Below are 17,281 nucleotides of genomic sequence, written 5' to 3' on the forward strand. Positions count from 1 at the left end.
TATATTACATTTAATTCCCTCTTTTATATCATTAATATATATTGTGAATAGCTGGGGTCCTAGCATTGATCCCTGCGGTACCCCACTAGTCACTGCCTGCCACTTGGAAAAAGACCCGTTTATTCCTACTCTTTGTTTCCTGTTTGCCAACCAGTTCCCTATCCATGTCAGTACCTTACCCCCAATCCCATGTGCTTTAATTTTGCATGCTAATCTCTTATGTGGGACCTTATCGAAAGCCTTCTGAAAGTCCAAATACACCACATCCAATGGTTCTCCCTTATCTATTCTACTAGTTACATCCTCAAAAAATTCCAGTAGATTTGTCAAGCATGATTTCCCTTTCGTAAATCCGTATTGACTTTGTCCGATCCTGTCATTGTTTTCCAAGTGCTCTGCTATTACATCTTTTATAATGGATTCTCACATTTTTCCCACTACTGATGTCAGGCTAACTGGTCTATAATTCCCTGTTTTCTCTCTACCTCCTTTTTTAAATAGTGGGGTTACATTAGCTACCCTCCAATCCATTGGAACTGTTCCAGAGTCTATAGAATTTTGAAAAATCACCAGCAATGCATCCACTATTTCTAAGGCCACTTCCTTAAGTACTCTGGGATGTAGATTATCAGGCCCTGGGGATGTATCGGCCTTCAATCTCATCAATTTCCATAACACAATTTCCCTACTAATACTGATTTCATACAGTTCCTCCTTCTCACTAGACCCTATGTTCCCCAACATTTCTGGGAGGTAATTTGTGTCCTCCTTTGTGAAGACAGAACCAAAGTATGTGTTTAATTGGTCAGCCATTTCTTTGTTCCCCATTGTAAATTCCCCCATTCCTGACTGTAAGGGACCCACATTTGTCTTGACTAATCTTTTTCTCTTCATATATCTATAGAAGCTTTTACAGTCAGTTTTTATGTTCTCTGCTAGCTTACTCTCATACTCTATTTTCCCCTTCTTAATCAATCCTTTTATCCTCCTTTGCTGAATTCTAAACTGCTCCCAATCCTCAGGTTTGCTGCTTGTTCTGGCCATTTTATGTTTCTCTTGCTTGGATCTAATACTATCCCTAATTTCTTTTGTAAGCCACGTTTGAGCCGCCCTTCCTGTTTTATTTTTGTGCCAGACAGGAATGAACAATTGTTGTAATTCATCCATGTGCTTTTTAAATGCTAGTCATTGCCTATCCACTTTGAACCCTTTAAGTAACGTTCCCCAATCTATCATAGCCAACTCGCGCCTCATACCTTCATAGTTTCCTTTATTTAGATTCAGGACCCTAGTTTCGGAATCAACTCTCTCACTCTCCATCTTAATGAAGAATTCTATCATGTTATGGTCACTCCTCCCCAAGGGACCCCGCACAACAAGATTGTTAACTAATCCGTTCTCATTACACAATAACCAGTCTAGGATGTCCTGTTCTCTAGTTGGTTCCTCAACGTATTGGTCCAAAAAACCATCACGTATGCACTCCAGGAATTCCTCCTCTACTGTATTATTGCTAATTTGGCTGGTCCAATCTATATGCAGATTAAAGTCACCCATAATTACAGTTGCACCCTTGTTGCATGCATCTCTAATTTCCTATTTAATGCCATCCTCTACATCACCACTGCAATTTGGGGTCTATATACAACCCCCACCAATGTTTTCTGCCCCTTGATATTTCATAGCTCCACCCATACAGATTGCACATCAGGATTCTCTGAGCTAATATCCTTCCTCACTATTTATTGATTTCCTCTTTTCTAACAACGCTACTCCGCCTCCTTTCCCTTTTTGCCTGTCCTTCCTAAACATTGAATACCCCGGATGTTCAGTTCCCATCCTTGGTCAGCCTGCAACCATGTCTCCATAATCGCAACTATATCATGTCCATTTACAACTATATGCATGTTTAATTCGCCAACCTTATTGTGAATACTCTGCACATTGAGATACAATGCCTTTAGGCTTGTCTTTTTAACATTCTTAGTCATCTTAGCATTATTTCGCACTATGGCCCTATTTGTTTCTTGCCCTTGATTTCTATGCCTTCCACTTTTGCCCTTTTGTTTCCTGTCTTTCGTTTCTATCCTTGTTTCCTCCTCCTCTGTCTCCCCACTCAGGTTCCCATCCCCCTGCCAATCTAGTTTAAATTCTCCCCAGCAGCACTAGCAAACGCCCCTGAGAGGACAACAGTTGCAGTCCTGCCTGGGTGTAACCCATTCTGTTTGTACAGGTCCCATCTTCCCCAGAACCGGTCCCATCTTCCCCAGAACTGGTCCTGATGTCCCAGGAATCTAAATCCCTTCCTCCTGCACCATTTCTCCAGCCATGCATTCATCTGATCCATTCTCCTGTTCCTATACCCACTAACACGTGGCACAGGAAGTAATCCTGAGATTACTACCTTTGAGGTCTTGCTTTTTAATTTAGCTCCTAACTCCTTAAATTCATCTTGCAGGACCTCATCCCTTTTTCTACCTATGTCATTGGTACCGACATGTACCATGACAACTGGCTGTTCACCCTCCCCCTTCAGAATGTCCTGCAGCCCCTCCGAGACATCCTAGCACCAGGGAGGCAACATACCATCCTGGAGTCTCGTTTGCGGCCACAGAAACGCTTGTCTGTTCCCTTTACAATTGAATCTCCTATCACTATGGCTCTCCCAGTCTTTCCCCCCACTGCTGTGCAGCAGAGCCATCTGTGGTGCCACCAGCTTGTCTGTTGCTGCTTTCCCCTGGGAGGTCATCCCTCCCCAAAAGTATTCAAGTGATATATCTGTTTGAGAGGGGTATAGCCACAGGGGAGTCCTGCACTACCTGCCTGTGCCTACTAATCCGTGTGGTGGTCACCCATTCCTTTTCTGCCTGTGCAGCCATTACCTGCAGTGTGAACACCTCACTAAATGTGCTATCCACAACGTCCTCAACATTGTGGATGCTCCACAGTGAATCTACCCACAGCTCCAGCTCTGTAATGCAGGTAGCCAGTAGCTGCAGGTGGATATACTTCCTGCACACATGGTCGTCAGGGACACTGGAAGCATCCCTGATTTCCCACAAGTTGGCAATATTACTTAGTCTCAATAATCATTAGAGAGGTACCTCTTCATATACGATGGAAAGAGGTTAGAGAGAAGAAAAATATCCAGATTTGTACTTAACAGAAGAGCCTTTTCCAGCTTTTACTCAACCAGGAACAAATTAGGGCTTTGGAACAAAATAATTGTAAACCTGGTGTACCAGGATTATGTAAGTAGGAACAAATCGTGTTGAATTAATATGGTGGGAGGGAGTAGCATCTTCATAGTAAAACAAATTTAACTGTGTGATATTGTGAAGCATAAGATGCAGATTATTGAGAACATTAGTTAATGATGTGTCTTATACTGATGAGGACTGTTTGTAGTAAAAGTAACCCAATTTATTCCAAGTAATCTATTAAATCTCAATGGGGTCAGGACAGAAGACGTTCCTCACTGAGAGAAGCTATGGAATATTTCTGAATGACTTTCATTCTCACACAGTGGGCTGAATTAGCGGCAAGCTTGAAAGAAGGCATATGCATGCACGGCTTGTACGCCGCTGAGCCCCCACGATATTTCGCATGGGGGCTCATTTACCTGGAGAGAGTGGAATGGCCGCCCCCGATGACGTAGTGTGCCGGTCCATCCCCGACAATGGTATCAGGTGCCACCGGGCAGGTGCTGCCGCCATTTTTAAAGTGTTTCAAGCCCTTCAGGTAAATTTAATTTTTTTAAAGGTCTCACCACACTAAAATTAGAAATAAAATTTTATTAAAACTTTGAATCCCCTCTCCCAACCTAAACTCAATCATAGACTCTTTTTATCCCAGAATGAAAACACACCAACCAGGTTTCTTTAACAAACAACAAAATTATCAGTTTATTATCAAAACAAGTCTTAACCAGTAATGAAGCAAAGCATAGACACACAGATCGAAATATAAAAGTTCCCTTTTTACCTTAGACTCACACACACACAGTGGTTAACTGAAAAAATAGAGATTTACTCTTTAGAGCTCTAGTTAATAAAGATATATGTTGGCCAAAATAATTGCTAATTCTTGAAGAAAAAAGAGAAGATATGAAAAGATGTCAGAGATCCTTTTTGGTTTGGTGTCCCAAATACATATAGACAGCTGTCACTGGGATCTTCTCAGAACAGTTCTGGTCAGGTGACATTGAAGATCAGTTTGGGCAGGCTTTCCAGGGAAAATGCAGTAACAGGGGTTTCATGGAATTTTTAATACTTGATTCTCATCTTCACAACAGACAGAAAGCTGGCAAGCTTTTTCAAAGAGCTGGAACAAACTGAGTTGGGTGTTGCTCTCTTGGCAAGTTTTCTCCAACTTTCTTTTCAATTCATTGTCCATATCCCAATTCACTGTCCAAAGTGAAACCAACACATCTCAGGAGTCAAGCCTCCTGACTCCTATAAATCTTGACCTGTCACTTCTCTATAAACATCTTCCCCAAGTCAAAAACAACCCCTGCTGGGTAATTATTTGAAGACAGGTGCCTTCCAGTAACTGTTTACAGTCCACACCTCTCAGTGACCCTTGTAAAAAAATACATGGATTTCTTTTCAGTTTTAAACTACAAATCTTCAAAGTTTACTTTAAAAATGGAAACACTCATAACACCATCTCCAACAAGGGAGAATTTAACTTCTCTTGACATTCAACAGCATTACCATCGCCAAATCCCCCACCATCAATATCCTGGGGGTTACCATTGACCAGAAACTGAACTGCAGCAACCACATAAATACTGTGGCTACAAGAGCAAGTCAGAGGCTGGGAATTCTGTGGTGAGTAACACACCTCCTGACTCTCCAAAAGGTTGTCCACCATCTACAGTTCCAAAAACACTCAAGAAACTCGACACCATCTAGGTCAAAGCAGCCCATGAGATCATCACCCCATCCACCACCTTAAATATTCACTTCCTCCACCACCAACCCACAGTGGCAGTAGTGTTTACCATATACAAGATGTACTGCAGCAGCTTACCATGCCTCCTTTGACAGCACCTTCCAAAGTCGTGACCTATACCACTTAGAAGGACAAGGGTAGCAGATGCATGGGATCACCAACAGCAGCAAGTTCCCCTCCAAGCCACACACCATCCTGACTTGGAAATATATCACCATTCCTTCACAGTCGCTGGGTCAAAATCCTGGAACTCACTCCCAGCTACACCAGATGGACTGCAGCAGTTCAAGAAGGCGGCTCACCACTACCTTCTCAAGGGTAAGTAGGGATGGGCAACAAATGCTGCGTTGCCAGTGATGCTGACATACCATGAGATAATTTTTAAAAAGCATTATGTGGAACTCAAAATGAGTCAAAAATCAAATTGTTTGGGTCCCACATAACATTTCTATATCATCATATCAGAATCAAAATAGTTGGCACCAATGAGTTGCAGCTGAATTCCAATGCTGATTCGTTGCTGAGCTGCCTGGGGTGCTCAGCATGCATCCGCAGCTCGCTGGCCTCACTACCCATTCTGACGAAGGGATTGCAGGCTGGCATGAACCAATTTCCAGGCCATGTAGTTCTGGGGCTATTATCATCAATGACATAGGAATGAACGTCTGTACATTCCTATCACACAATGGCTCATGACACTCACCACTTAGTTTGAAAGCAAGTTCAGTCCTTACCATGATGCGTGAAGAGCTCCCTAAAAAAGCATAGGTCAGGCGTGCAAGAGCTTGATATGATTTAACACTGAAGCACTTGTTACTAATAAGTTTCGCTAGGTTAACCTTTGACCTCAGGTTGGGTAATATTCTTTCAGCAGGCACTACCCATCACTGGAGAGGTCCAACATTGATGAAAAATAAAAATATTCTGCTATAATAGAGCGTGTAGAGTTCACAGTGTGAATTATTTCTCAAGAGCTATGGAAATTGCAATATTCATTGATAGGTTTGTCATCTCAAATAATATTTATTCTACTATTAGACAGGCTGCCAGCTGTAGAAAATCCTTTGTGGTATTTCAAATGCATTTTTCTTCCTTTATTTCTGGAACACAATGAGTAAATACAAAATCACTTCTACAAAGAATCCTTATCAGTTGCAATAATTTCATGTGTCACGTCAATTGGAGATACTGGAAGCTGAGAGAATGAACAAGATTTCCAAAATATGTTCCTTCCATAACTTGTATGCTGCTTTCGTGAAAAAGCATTGAGCAACATTGTTTTAATTTGGTAAAGACAATGATTTCTGCATCACTCCTATTATGATTTCAAAGAGGCGTGATTTTATTTTATTAAAAGTTTGTGACACCTTTTCATCAACACAGTGTCTGTTTGAGTACAAGTCGCCAGCAAGTACTCTTGTGTTGTCTATAGTTTCTCTTGCAATTCCAATTGATGTGTTTATTATTTTGAATACAGCCATCATAGCTGCATGAATTGGCATTGAGAAGAAATCATTCTCTTAACTATTTTGATTTTAAAATGAGGATGCATAAATGTTATATGGGACCCAATCAATCTGATTTTTGACTCCTTTTGAGCTCTATTTATGCAAGGCCAAATTTAATATATGGTTTTAAGCAGTTCTATAAGCAATTTATTGAACATATAGCTACAATTAACTGAATGAGATAACAAAAGTTCTTTCTGACATGAGCAGTTTTACATAGATTGACACCTTGCCCAGAATAGAAAAGGAAATCCCAACATCTAAACATTTCAGCAATGTATGGTATCAAACTTCATAAATTAATTCAATGATTCATATGTGTAGTATATATTGTTTTAAAATTAATTATATTGCTCCTTTTGGCACAAAGTTCTGCAGAGTTTAACTAAGGATAGGGTCTCTATTATTGAAAATAGGGTTAATGGGTAAAAAAAAAACTGGCCGTGAAATTCGGCTCCTTAGTGCCCAATTTTTCAGTGTGACAGGTATCATTTTGCTTCCAAAATGGCATCCGTGAAACGCATGCACAATTTTGCGTGCTGCATCGGATACCACTTTCATGAGGGCATTAGTCCGTGATCAAGGAGTGTTCACCAGAAGTATGCAGAATAGGCAGATCATGACACCACTCAGCATATAATGCTGATTTGATGCCAGAGCTGCCATTCTGGAGCTCAATGCTTCGTAACCACAGATGCTGAAGATGCATTCAGCAGCAGGGAGGACCCTCCACCAGCGCTATTTTTATTTCTGTGCTGTATTGGAAGCAACAGGTGCAGGATAATCCCGTATCGCGAGACCCCCTTGCCCATTTTTGGGCGCTGTCCAACTTCACAGTGTGTCTGTGATGGCACAGGAGAATTTTCCTTTCTTGTTTTTGTCTTAATGCTTATGAGCAAAATCATCAAAATGGATGATTTCTTCAACAAGGGTGATCATCTTCAGATATGAAGCATTACCAACAACAGATCATACTGTGCCTCAGATTATTCTCCATCAACAGTTGAAATCATTTTCATACATGACTTATAGTCTATTAGAGTGCCAGTTCTCTTTAAGGACTTAAAGGCTTTGTAAGAATAGGAAGTACAGAAGACCAGACAGAATAACAAAAACTCTTCTGCCCAGGGGAATTTATCACAGCCAGACTTCTTTTCTAGAATAGCGTCTGCCTTCTGCACTTCCTTTCCAAACCATGTGGCTGCAATATACTAACCTGTGTTTTACTTTTCCCAGTGCCATTGTTCTCCCAGCTCATCAAAGGCTCCAAACAGATCACCAGTCCCTACATATCAACAACTCCAGGTTCTGATTTTACAGCCAGCTTGACTCAGTGATATTAGTCACTCCTCTGAGTCAGAAGGATGTGGGTTCAAACCCAACTCCAGGACCTGAGCACATAATCTCAGATGATACTGAGGGATTGTGTCATTGCTGTCCTCCTTTAAACCAGTTGATAAACTGAGGTCCCATCTGTCTATTTAGCCAGACATAAACAAAACCCTATGGCACTATTCAAAGGAGTGGAGATTTCCCAATGTTCCTGGCCAATCTTTATCGCTAATCATTACCACTAAAACAGATTAACTAGTCATTTATCTCATTATTGTGTGTAGGGCCTTACTCTATGCCAATTGGATGCTACATTTGCTTACTTAATAACAGTGACTCGACTTCAAAAAGTATTTCATTTGCTGTGAAGGGTATTGTGTTGTGAAAGGCACCATATACTTTATAATTTAAGTCCAAGGTATTGCCTAACAAACAATTTGGAGATTCAAAATGCTTAAATGGGGAGGTTGGGGTATCAGATGGACAAATTTCAGATGGAAAAATAGCCTTTTCTGATCCTTGAAACTTACTTTCTTATGTCTAGTCATCATGATGGTCTGGAAAATTTGTTTAAATGTGAGGCTAACAGTTTATTGCCAAAGGCTTCAATTACCATCGATATTTGCATATATAGTGTTTTGTAAGTAAATTTATAAAAAGAAACAACAGGCCCTGAATTTCCTTATAATTTTCAGCACAAGAATGGTGTAAGAGCCACGTTGCATCAGTTTTTTGTAGTAAATAAGAGTCTGAATAACTTACACCAGCTTTACAGTACAACATCTCTATGCGAGAGATACCCAATACAAAATATAAGAGAATATGAGTTTCCTGTACAGATGGCAGTTCTGCAAAGGCATAAATTTACAGCCAGAATTCTAAGCACAGCACGGTATAAAGACACTGGGTAAGTGAATGGGTTTTGAATGTGTTAAAATCTCACCTGCTATTTCTGGTGTTTTGTTATGAGTTCACAGGACACCAGTCTGGTGTGTACTCCGTCTTTAATGAAAACTGACTGTAATGGCTGCCTCAGAGTAGAGGTCACATGACTATGGCAAGCCAGGAGGTACATTGGTACAGTAGAGCATTTCTATCCTAAACACACCCCTTTTTATACAAAAAAACCAAAAAAAGTGTGCATGCATTATCATTGACACTGTGAGTTGCCCAAGTTACTCATTAAGCACACAACTGTTCTCATGCATTAGTAGTCTGTCATTCTTGTCAGTCTCTGCACATGCATTGCACACATAGTCATTAAATTGTGCCGGTCTCTTAATGGTGCACCTGCGCATTGTCGTTGGTTGGTCATCTGGTTGATTTTCCTTTTCCGGCGAGTGTCGTTCCCTTGTCACTTGTTGCTGCGGTAACTGTCGTTGTTGTTCCATTTCCATTGTTGGGTGCTGTGGACCTCTGGGGCTGATGGTTGTTCTGTGGTCTGTGCAGTTGGTGAGTTCTTATTTTCCTGATTGGCCGCCTGCTGTGAAGGTACAGCTTCTCCAGTTGTGCGTGTGTGTCTTCGGTTGTGATGGTATCTCTGGTCCTTCACTGCCACTGCATATGATCAAGGTGACAATTGTTCTATGCAGGTCCCAACTTGTCACTTGGGTTGATTCTTGTTGAGAGCATTGAAGGTTTGTACCCTGACTGGCTCTCCAATGCTCAATTCTGGCAATGGTTTGGCAGTTTTGTCAAAATGAAATTTGGCTTTCCGCCATTTCACCTTGATTTTGTCTACCCACCCTGTGGAATCCGAGCGCTCCTTCCATACAGCCTCTACCTTGGGCACCTGAGCAGACGACTGCCAGATCATCCCGGGTACCTGAGCAGACGACTGCCAGATCTTCCTCTTCCTCTTCCTCGCCCCCTGTATGACTCGCGTCACCTTGTGACTGGCAAAGGTGTTTTTGTTCCAGCACCGGCACCCTCTCCTGTAGGCCATCTCCTGGGTTTCCTCTTTTTGCACATTGAGGATTACCAGTCCAAGCTTTAGACTTGCTTCGGCTGAGATAAGTGGCTTTTGCTTGGCGTCTATGATTTGGAACTCCAGATCTCGGATCTTTTCATTGCAATGGGCTCTCAGAGTAACTTGTCCTCTTGGCGCTAGTATGGTGCCATCATATAGCCTCAACCTTATTTTGAGACCTTCATTTTTGGATTGCCATGTTGAGCCAATTCGCACAGATCTGTGAAGGTCATGGTGTTGCATGACGCACTGGTGTCTATCTGGCACTTTATATTGACTTGATATTCTCCTTTTGCAGTCATCATTTCAACAGTCACAAATCATTTATCACCAATCGAACTAACTGAAGCAACCTGTTGTATGTTGTATAGTGATTCATCAGAATATTCGGCTGATGTCTCTCCAATGGCCATCTGTACCTGCTTGTTGTGCTTCCTGCTAGCCAAGCACTTGAGAACACTGCTCTCCCCACACTGTTCATGCCTTCTTTTCCTGCACATGCACATACTCCTCCGCAGTATTTGCATCCTGCCCTTTGTGATCTTTCTGCCCTTTTGGCCTGGAATGTCTATCGGCATAATGCAAGGCTTGGTCTGTTCTGCCATGACTATGCTGTAGCTGCTGATTTACAACCTCAGTGCTTCTGTACACGTCGATCTCTTTCCTGAGAGTTAGTTTCTTCTCTCTCAGTAGACGTGCACTCACTGCAGGATCTCTTATGTCTCATACAATCCTGACTTTAATTAGATCATCATTGAGTTGCGCAAATCCACAGTATTCTGTGAGCTGTGTTAATGCAGTCACATATTGATCAATGGACTCTTTTTCACCTTGGGCCCTAATATTGAACACATACCATTCATAGGTTACGTTCACTTGGGGCTTCAAACTTTAGTTTTCAGAACATCAAGATAAAGTAGGATTCAAAGGAGGAAGATAGCAAATGTTCTGCATTTCTCTGTTGCCGACTGTTGATCCTGCTTTTATTCTGTTTTACATATCAGTGCATACTAATGATATCTCAGAAAACTTTAGTGGGAGTTGCCTATGGCAAGATCAGCATAAATTTCAAAGTAAATTTCAGTGTAGATTTTGACATAATATCAGTAGCATTTGCTGTAGTAACAATAGCGAAGTTGTTTGCAGTTAGTTATACTGGGTGAAACTGACAGCAGCTTCTGATACATACACACATACACAGTTAAACACCAAAATATGGAAGTTTCTGGCAGTGATAGCCTGCTCCTCCACAGGCTGCACGATTGCAGTCTTCACCAATGGAATCATCACAGAAATTACTGTCAAGGCATGAACTTAAACTAATTATCCACTATTATCACAAAGACCAGTGAAAAACTTAGGCCTTGTACAATCGGGAGAATGAAAGGGCACAGATTTTAAGCAAGAGAAGCAAAAGCAACACGAGGAAAGACTTTTTTCATGTAGTGAGTGGTTAAGGTCTGGAATGCACTGCCTGAGAGTATGGTGCAGGCAGGTTCAATCAAGGCATTCAAAAGGGACTTGGACTGTTATCTGAAAAAGGAAGACTGTGCAGGGTTACAGGGCAAAGGCAGGGGTATGGCACTCGGTGAATTGCTCATTCGGAGAGCTGGTGCAGACACGATGGGCTGAATGGCCTCCTTCTGTTCTGTAATAATTCTGTGATTCTGAGGAGTAACTGAGTTTTTAATGGCATAGTAAATTGCAATTACTGCTGAACAACCTCTGTGGCCCTGAAAAAATAATTTTATAAGTATGTGGTCTCATTCCCTCAGAATTATTGGAGATTTAAAACTGAAATAATTTTTTTTTTTAATTTGTGTTTTTCTGTTTAAAGTTTTCCTTTAATCCCATGCATATGTCTCAATCTTTATTTCACTTTCTGTACAATGATTTAAATATTAGTTATATTTCCTTTTCTTTTACTTCTTGCTTTGCCATCTTTGATATTTCTTTAATCTGATTGGTCGATCAGCCTGCCTACTACCTGTTCTTTTCACAGACACTAAAGATCCCCTGTAGATGTTTTAAAGTACAAACAAACATTGGAAAAGAAGAGGTCTGTGCTCTAGTGCCCTCTAAGACTTTGTGGGCAGTTTTTTGAGGTGAACAGTGGGCGCTGTCCCATTGCTGCTGATAGCAAATTCTGAGCCATGTTAAATGGAAGAAATTCCAGGCAAATATGGTGTTGCCTGGTTTATGAGAAGGGATTCTTTAAAATTATAATCCAACAAGCAACATCTGCTGTGCATTTAGCCATTAGCAGATCAGCTAAACAGAATGCACATTGAAATCGAGGGACATTTCTGCAGTTCAGTAACTGCTATAAGATATTTTTATTTGCTATGATATTCAGCTTCAGGCTCCCTATTTCAGAAAAACAGTATTAATAAAATGCATCTAACATCCGACATCAATTAATGGCACTAACATTCAGAACCGGATAACCAGTTAGCATAAAATAAAAAAATTAATTTTTATAACAGAGCCTAACTTATGTTCTCACAAAAACACTTTTTTTTTTACAGAGATAAAAAGCACATTTCTTTTTGATGCCATAACTTGGAATCATAGGATATTACTATCTTGGGAAGGAGAAGATATTATTGACCTTTATGAGTCCAGTGGAACTAAATGGCAAGACAAACTGAATAGTATAATTAGCATTTTCTCTTTACTAATGTAGTTTTTAACAAACAAAGTAAGTTTGTAAACCAGTTGGGGATTGCAAAATGTTTCTGCGTCACAATGCATCAACAAGTTATAATTTTGCAATTTGATACTATCAGTGAAAATATGTTCTCTGGTAATAATCACTTTTCCAACGTACTTTCCGGCATTTAAGAGTTACTGCAAATTTTTTTTTTTACAGCTGTTAAATCATAGGAAGTGCGTATTTTGGAAATGGCAATAAAATCCATTATTTAAAATTGTAACTCCAAAATCCCTCAAGGAAAAACACATTGAACAAGTTGACTCATTTCATATGGAATGATTTCAGCGCTGTGTTGTCAAAGCCAAGCCAGCTGTCTTGGTTCTGGAGATAAAGACCAGGATTCCAAGAGGAAACAAGAGCATCTAATTCCAAGTTTAGACTGGCATTCTTATGTGCATTGATCTAATCTTGCTAGTTCTTGGCTGGGAGCACCAGTTGGTGTTCTGCCTGGCAGCAGAGAAATTAATATGAGGGTAAGATGAAAGTTGGCAGTACCATAATTTCCCAAAGAAAGCTCATTTCCACACACAGAAATACAGAGGAACCTAGGTGGATGGGCAATACTGTGCAACCTTACCATCTGATGTTGAGACACTCATCCAACTCTACAAGCCTCCAAGAACTCTGTGTTCTACCATCTCTGCTGTGAAACCCCTATTTCCTTCACCCTATCATTGGTGGCCATGCCTCCACCGTCTCAGTCCTAAGTTCTGAAATTCCCTAAACCTCTCTGCCTCTCCACTTCTCCATTGTCATTTAGGACGGTCCTTAAAACCTACCTCTTTGACCAAGCTTTTGGTTATCTGTGCTGATGTTTCCTTCCTCCTGCTCCGTGTCAATTTTTGTCTGATAGCGCTCCTGTAAAGCATTTTGTGACATATACATTAAAGCCACTATATCTATGCAATTTGTTGTCATTGTTATCCCAACATCTTGACAGAAGAAGAAATCATTGCTGGTGGGAGCCAGAAGTAGGTCTAAAGTTGAAGGGACAGTGTGCAAAAGGAAAACTGTTAACTGGACTAAGATTTGATAAAATATAAAATGGCATATTGTCAGGAAGCCAGCAGCTATGTGTTTAAGAGACTTGTCACATGACTGATGTCAGTTTTGCATTTTAATGTTGACTGTCACTTAGTTATTCCTACCCTTCCATCAGTAAGCATTATTGGGTTCTACCTTGGAAGATAATAAACCTAGACATGGGGCTGAATTTTATGTCCCCCCAAAGAGCGGGATGATGGTGAGGGTGGGGCGGGTGGCGTAAAATGGAGCGGGAGGCTCGGGGGGACCTTACCAACCCACTCCCGCCTCCGCCGCCACTTTATGCAGAGCAGTGGCGGCGAAAAATGGCCCGCCCACCCCAGGCCAATCGAGGCACTTAAGTGGCTACAACGGCTTTCTGACAGCCTGGGGGGGGGGGGGAGCCTCCTTATCAGGCACCCTGTGCCTGATGGAGGGCCACCCCCACTGCCCCAACCACCCCCAACATGCCCCAGTCACTCAATCGACCACCTTTGCCTCAACGGGGCCTGACCGATCACCCTGGCGAGACAACAAAAACTTACTTTAGGTCCAGGGCTTTCTGACATCTTCTTCTCAAGGCTGGACTGCAGTCCTAGCAGTGGCCACCACTCCCCGTGGCGCTGTTGGGACAGAGAGCTGCTGGCCCGCTGATTGGCCGGCAGCGCGATGAGGCGGGACTTCCTGCCTCAAGTGGATGGAAGTCCTGCCTCAGAACAATTAAAGGCCAGGGACCCACAAAATATGTGTCGGATCCGCAGGCCAGGCAGAAGCGGGTTCACCACCGACTTTTCAGTTGGTGTACGGCTCCCGTCCACCAAGGGTTAAATCCCAGCCATGGAGCCTTTTATTCTACACACAAAATAATGATATTAAAAAATCTGCAATCATGGCAAGCAGATCTGATATCAGTCAGGCTTTATTTTTATTTGTATATTCTATTATCACAGCTAACCATCTTCCATTGACATCCACTAGTTCATTTGCTTTTGTATCACATCATAGAAAGGGAAGGGTACCTTACACAGAACAAGGAATAGAATAGGGCCAGCAGGCAATAAAGAGTTTTTATTTATTAAAAAATACGTTCTCCTTTTAGGGAGTACTGCAATAATACGACATTATAAAATTAAAGTACTGCTTTGTTACTGCACAGTTTAATTTATTCAATGCATTGTTACATTTAACTGTGCACCTGAGGAGAGGCTAATTATTCCTCTTCAGTGTGCACAAGGAATGTAAACCATTTACAGATCCGTTCAACTAAGTGACCTTCTGTAAAGTGCAGGCGTCTTGTGGCTGCCCAACTGCCGGTATTTGTTGCTGGTGTAGTGAATTGCTGTTCATTCCTGCTTTTCAGTCAGGGGGAAAGGGGAGAAGTTGTAATGCAAAGCCAAAGTGAAACGTAGTGGGACCACCACTTTTATAAGGATTTTCATTCAAGACTCGATTAAGCAAAGAGGTTCATCTCCTGATACCATTACTTCCTGCAACTGAAACACAAGTGGAAAATAAGTGCTACATCCCAGTTCTAGCAACAGATATTGGTAACTGCATGTCCCAGGGAAGTGAATCAAGGTGCAGAGGGCAGCATGAGCAGCCTTAGGAACTGAAGAGAAGCACAGAAATCAAATTACTTCCAAGTAATACAATTGGTTTAGCAATTTAGGAACCTTGCATATCCAAGTAAATCGCATACAAACAGGCTTCACTGTATTTGATTATCAAGAAAAATTTCTGGAACTTGCTATTTCTATATCTAATAGTATATTTAAGACCCTTGAACACTTGATATTTCATTTTGCTCACACATAACAAAGGCATGTGATACTAGTATAATGCATGCTGATATTCAACCTTCTCTTCTCTTCTCACATGACTTTGTGAAATACCATTCCTTTTTCCGTTTTCACATTATCAAGTTTTCAGCACACGATAAATCCCCAATCTTAAACTGATACTAGGCATTGAAATTGGATTCTATTTGAGTATCACTTCAAATGTTCTTTTCACCTCCTCTTTAGCCCAAATCACTGGTGCCCACTCACCAAATACTGTCCTTAACTGCTTCCTGAAACACTTCAATCTGCATTTGATGAATGGATCCAGATACGTGCTTGCATGGTTCCTGGTCTTACCATGTTGGGGTTTTATATTCTATAAATGCAATTATTTCCAAAGTTGCATCAATTGAAATTTAGACTAACCTCCCTTTTAATTTGATGACTGCACTCATGCTTTAAATAAGGAAGGAAGAAAATAATAGCATTGGAAAAGTGAAATCTGTCTTCTCTTGGGTAATATATTTTTTACCTACTTATACAGGATGGACTGAATTTTACTAGCATGCCGCACATCGCAATGGCGCACTTTGAAGTCAGCGGCCTTCAGGCACAGATGTGCTGTCACTGAGCCCCCGTGATATTTCATGCAGGGGCTCATTTAAATGGACGGATGGAGCGGCTCCGATGAGAGTGGGTGGCCGCTCCGTGCCTGGCAATGGCGTCCAGCGCTACTGCACAGGTGCCGGTGCCATTTCTAAAGGGCTTCAAGCCCTTAAAAAAAATTTACATTTTTAAAGTAAGAATACTGTGGATTTAGTTTTAAAAAATAATTAAAAGCTGGAGGCCTTTTTCCAACCCCCCCCCCCCCCCCCCACCAATGCTTTTTACATTGGCCTTTGTCATGAACCTTAACTTTATTCCCGTCCAGAAATTTCCCCCAACCTCACCACATTAGCCCTTCAACCCCAAATGAAGGCCCTGCCGCTTGGCGGTGGTGGTGCTGCACCGAGGCCTCGCCACTGTCATTAAAATGCGACAGGGCCTTCTCGGCATCGGAGGTTGTGGCGGGCCACTCCTGCAAGTGTTTTGCGGGCCTCTTCCGCCTGCCACAACCCCCGATGTCGAGGAGCTGGTATAATTGAGCCTAAAGTGTTCCTTGAGGAAAAACAATATTCCCTTGCCATCATCCATTTATCTCTATCACTATGTAATCTAAACAAGCAATTGGGAGCGAATAAATACTGCACCAGGCTCGGAGCTTTCATTACCTTCCGGAGCGGAGAGCAGTTGGACCTCTGTAGGAGTTGATGTGTGCTGAGTTCGAAAAAAAATCAAACAGTGACATAACAGGAAGGCTGCAAAGTGATTGGTTGGTGAGTAACTGCTGTTAGGGAGTATCAGTAAATAGCTGGGTTAGTAACTAAAGAGAAAGATAAGGTCTACAGTTTTTTTTAATATAGTAAGTCGTGTTTTTAAGGGAATCAAGGTCCCTAGTGTAAATAAATTCTAATTTTTGAGTAATTTAAGGGAGTAAATTAAGGGTAAGTCATGGCAGGGCAGCTCGGCAGCGTGGAGTGCGCCTTCTGTGCAATGTGGGAAGTCAGGGACACTTCCAGTGTCCAGGGCAAACACATGTGCAGAAAGTGTCTGCAGCTGCAGCTACTTGAAATCCGCGTTTCGGATCTGGAGCAGCAGCTGGGGCCACTGTGGAGCATACACGAGGCTGAGATCATCATGAATAGCACGTACAGGGAGGTGGTCACACCGCAGGTAAAGACTGCTCAGGCAGAGTAGAAGAATTAGGCAGGTAGTGCAGGAGTCCCCTGGGTCCATCTCCCTCTGAAACAGATTTTCCGCTTTGAATACTGTTGGGGGAGATAGCTTCTCAGGGGAATGCAGCAAGAGCCAAGTCTGTGGTACCACGGGTGGCTCAGGTGCACAGGAGGGGAGGACAAAGAGTGGGAGAGCTATAGTGATAGGGGATTCTATTGTA

At 41.8% G+C, this 17,281-nt stretch overlaps 1 protein-coding gene across 4 annotated transcripts in view; it reads right to left on the reverse strand.

The window, feature by feature from the left end:
* The window catches only part of LOC137378494 (uncharacterized), a 30,357-nt gene extending 13,743 nt beyond the window's left edge, over nucleotides 1–16,614 (reverse strand). For 2 of the 4 annotated variants that reach the window (XM_068048829.1, XM_068048831.1), the window contains exons 1-3: nucleotides 16,557–16,578; nucleotides 13,261–13,339; nucleotides 8,740–10,810 (exon numbers count right to left, since the gene is read on the reverse strand). In XM_068048829.1, the coding sequence (XP_067904930.1) occupies nucleotides 9,400–10,008 (609 nt within the window). In that variant the 5' untranslated portion in view covers nucleotides 10,009–10,810; nucleotides 13,261–13,339; nucleotides 16,557–16,578 and the 3' untranslated portion in view covers nucleotides 8,740–9,399. Of the gene's footprint in view, nucleotides 1–8,739; nucleotides 11,946–13,260; nucleotides 13,340–14,078; nucleotides 14,998–16,556 lie in introns of those variants that run through there. The other 2 variants (XR_010976619.1, XM_068048830.1) reach the window with 2 other exon arrangements.
* Nucleotides 16,615–17,281: the final 667 nt, after the last annotated feature.

This window comes from Heterodontus francisci, chromosome 16 (genome assembly GCF_036365525.1).
Source record: "Heterodontus francisci isolate sHetFra1 chromosome 16, sHetFra1.hap1, whole genome shotgun sequence".
NCBI lineage: Eukaryota > Metazoa > Chordata > Chondrichthyes > Heterodontiformes > Heterodontidae > Heterodontus > Heterodontus francisci.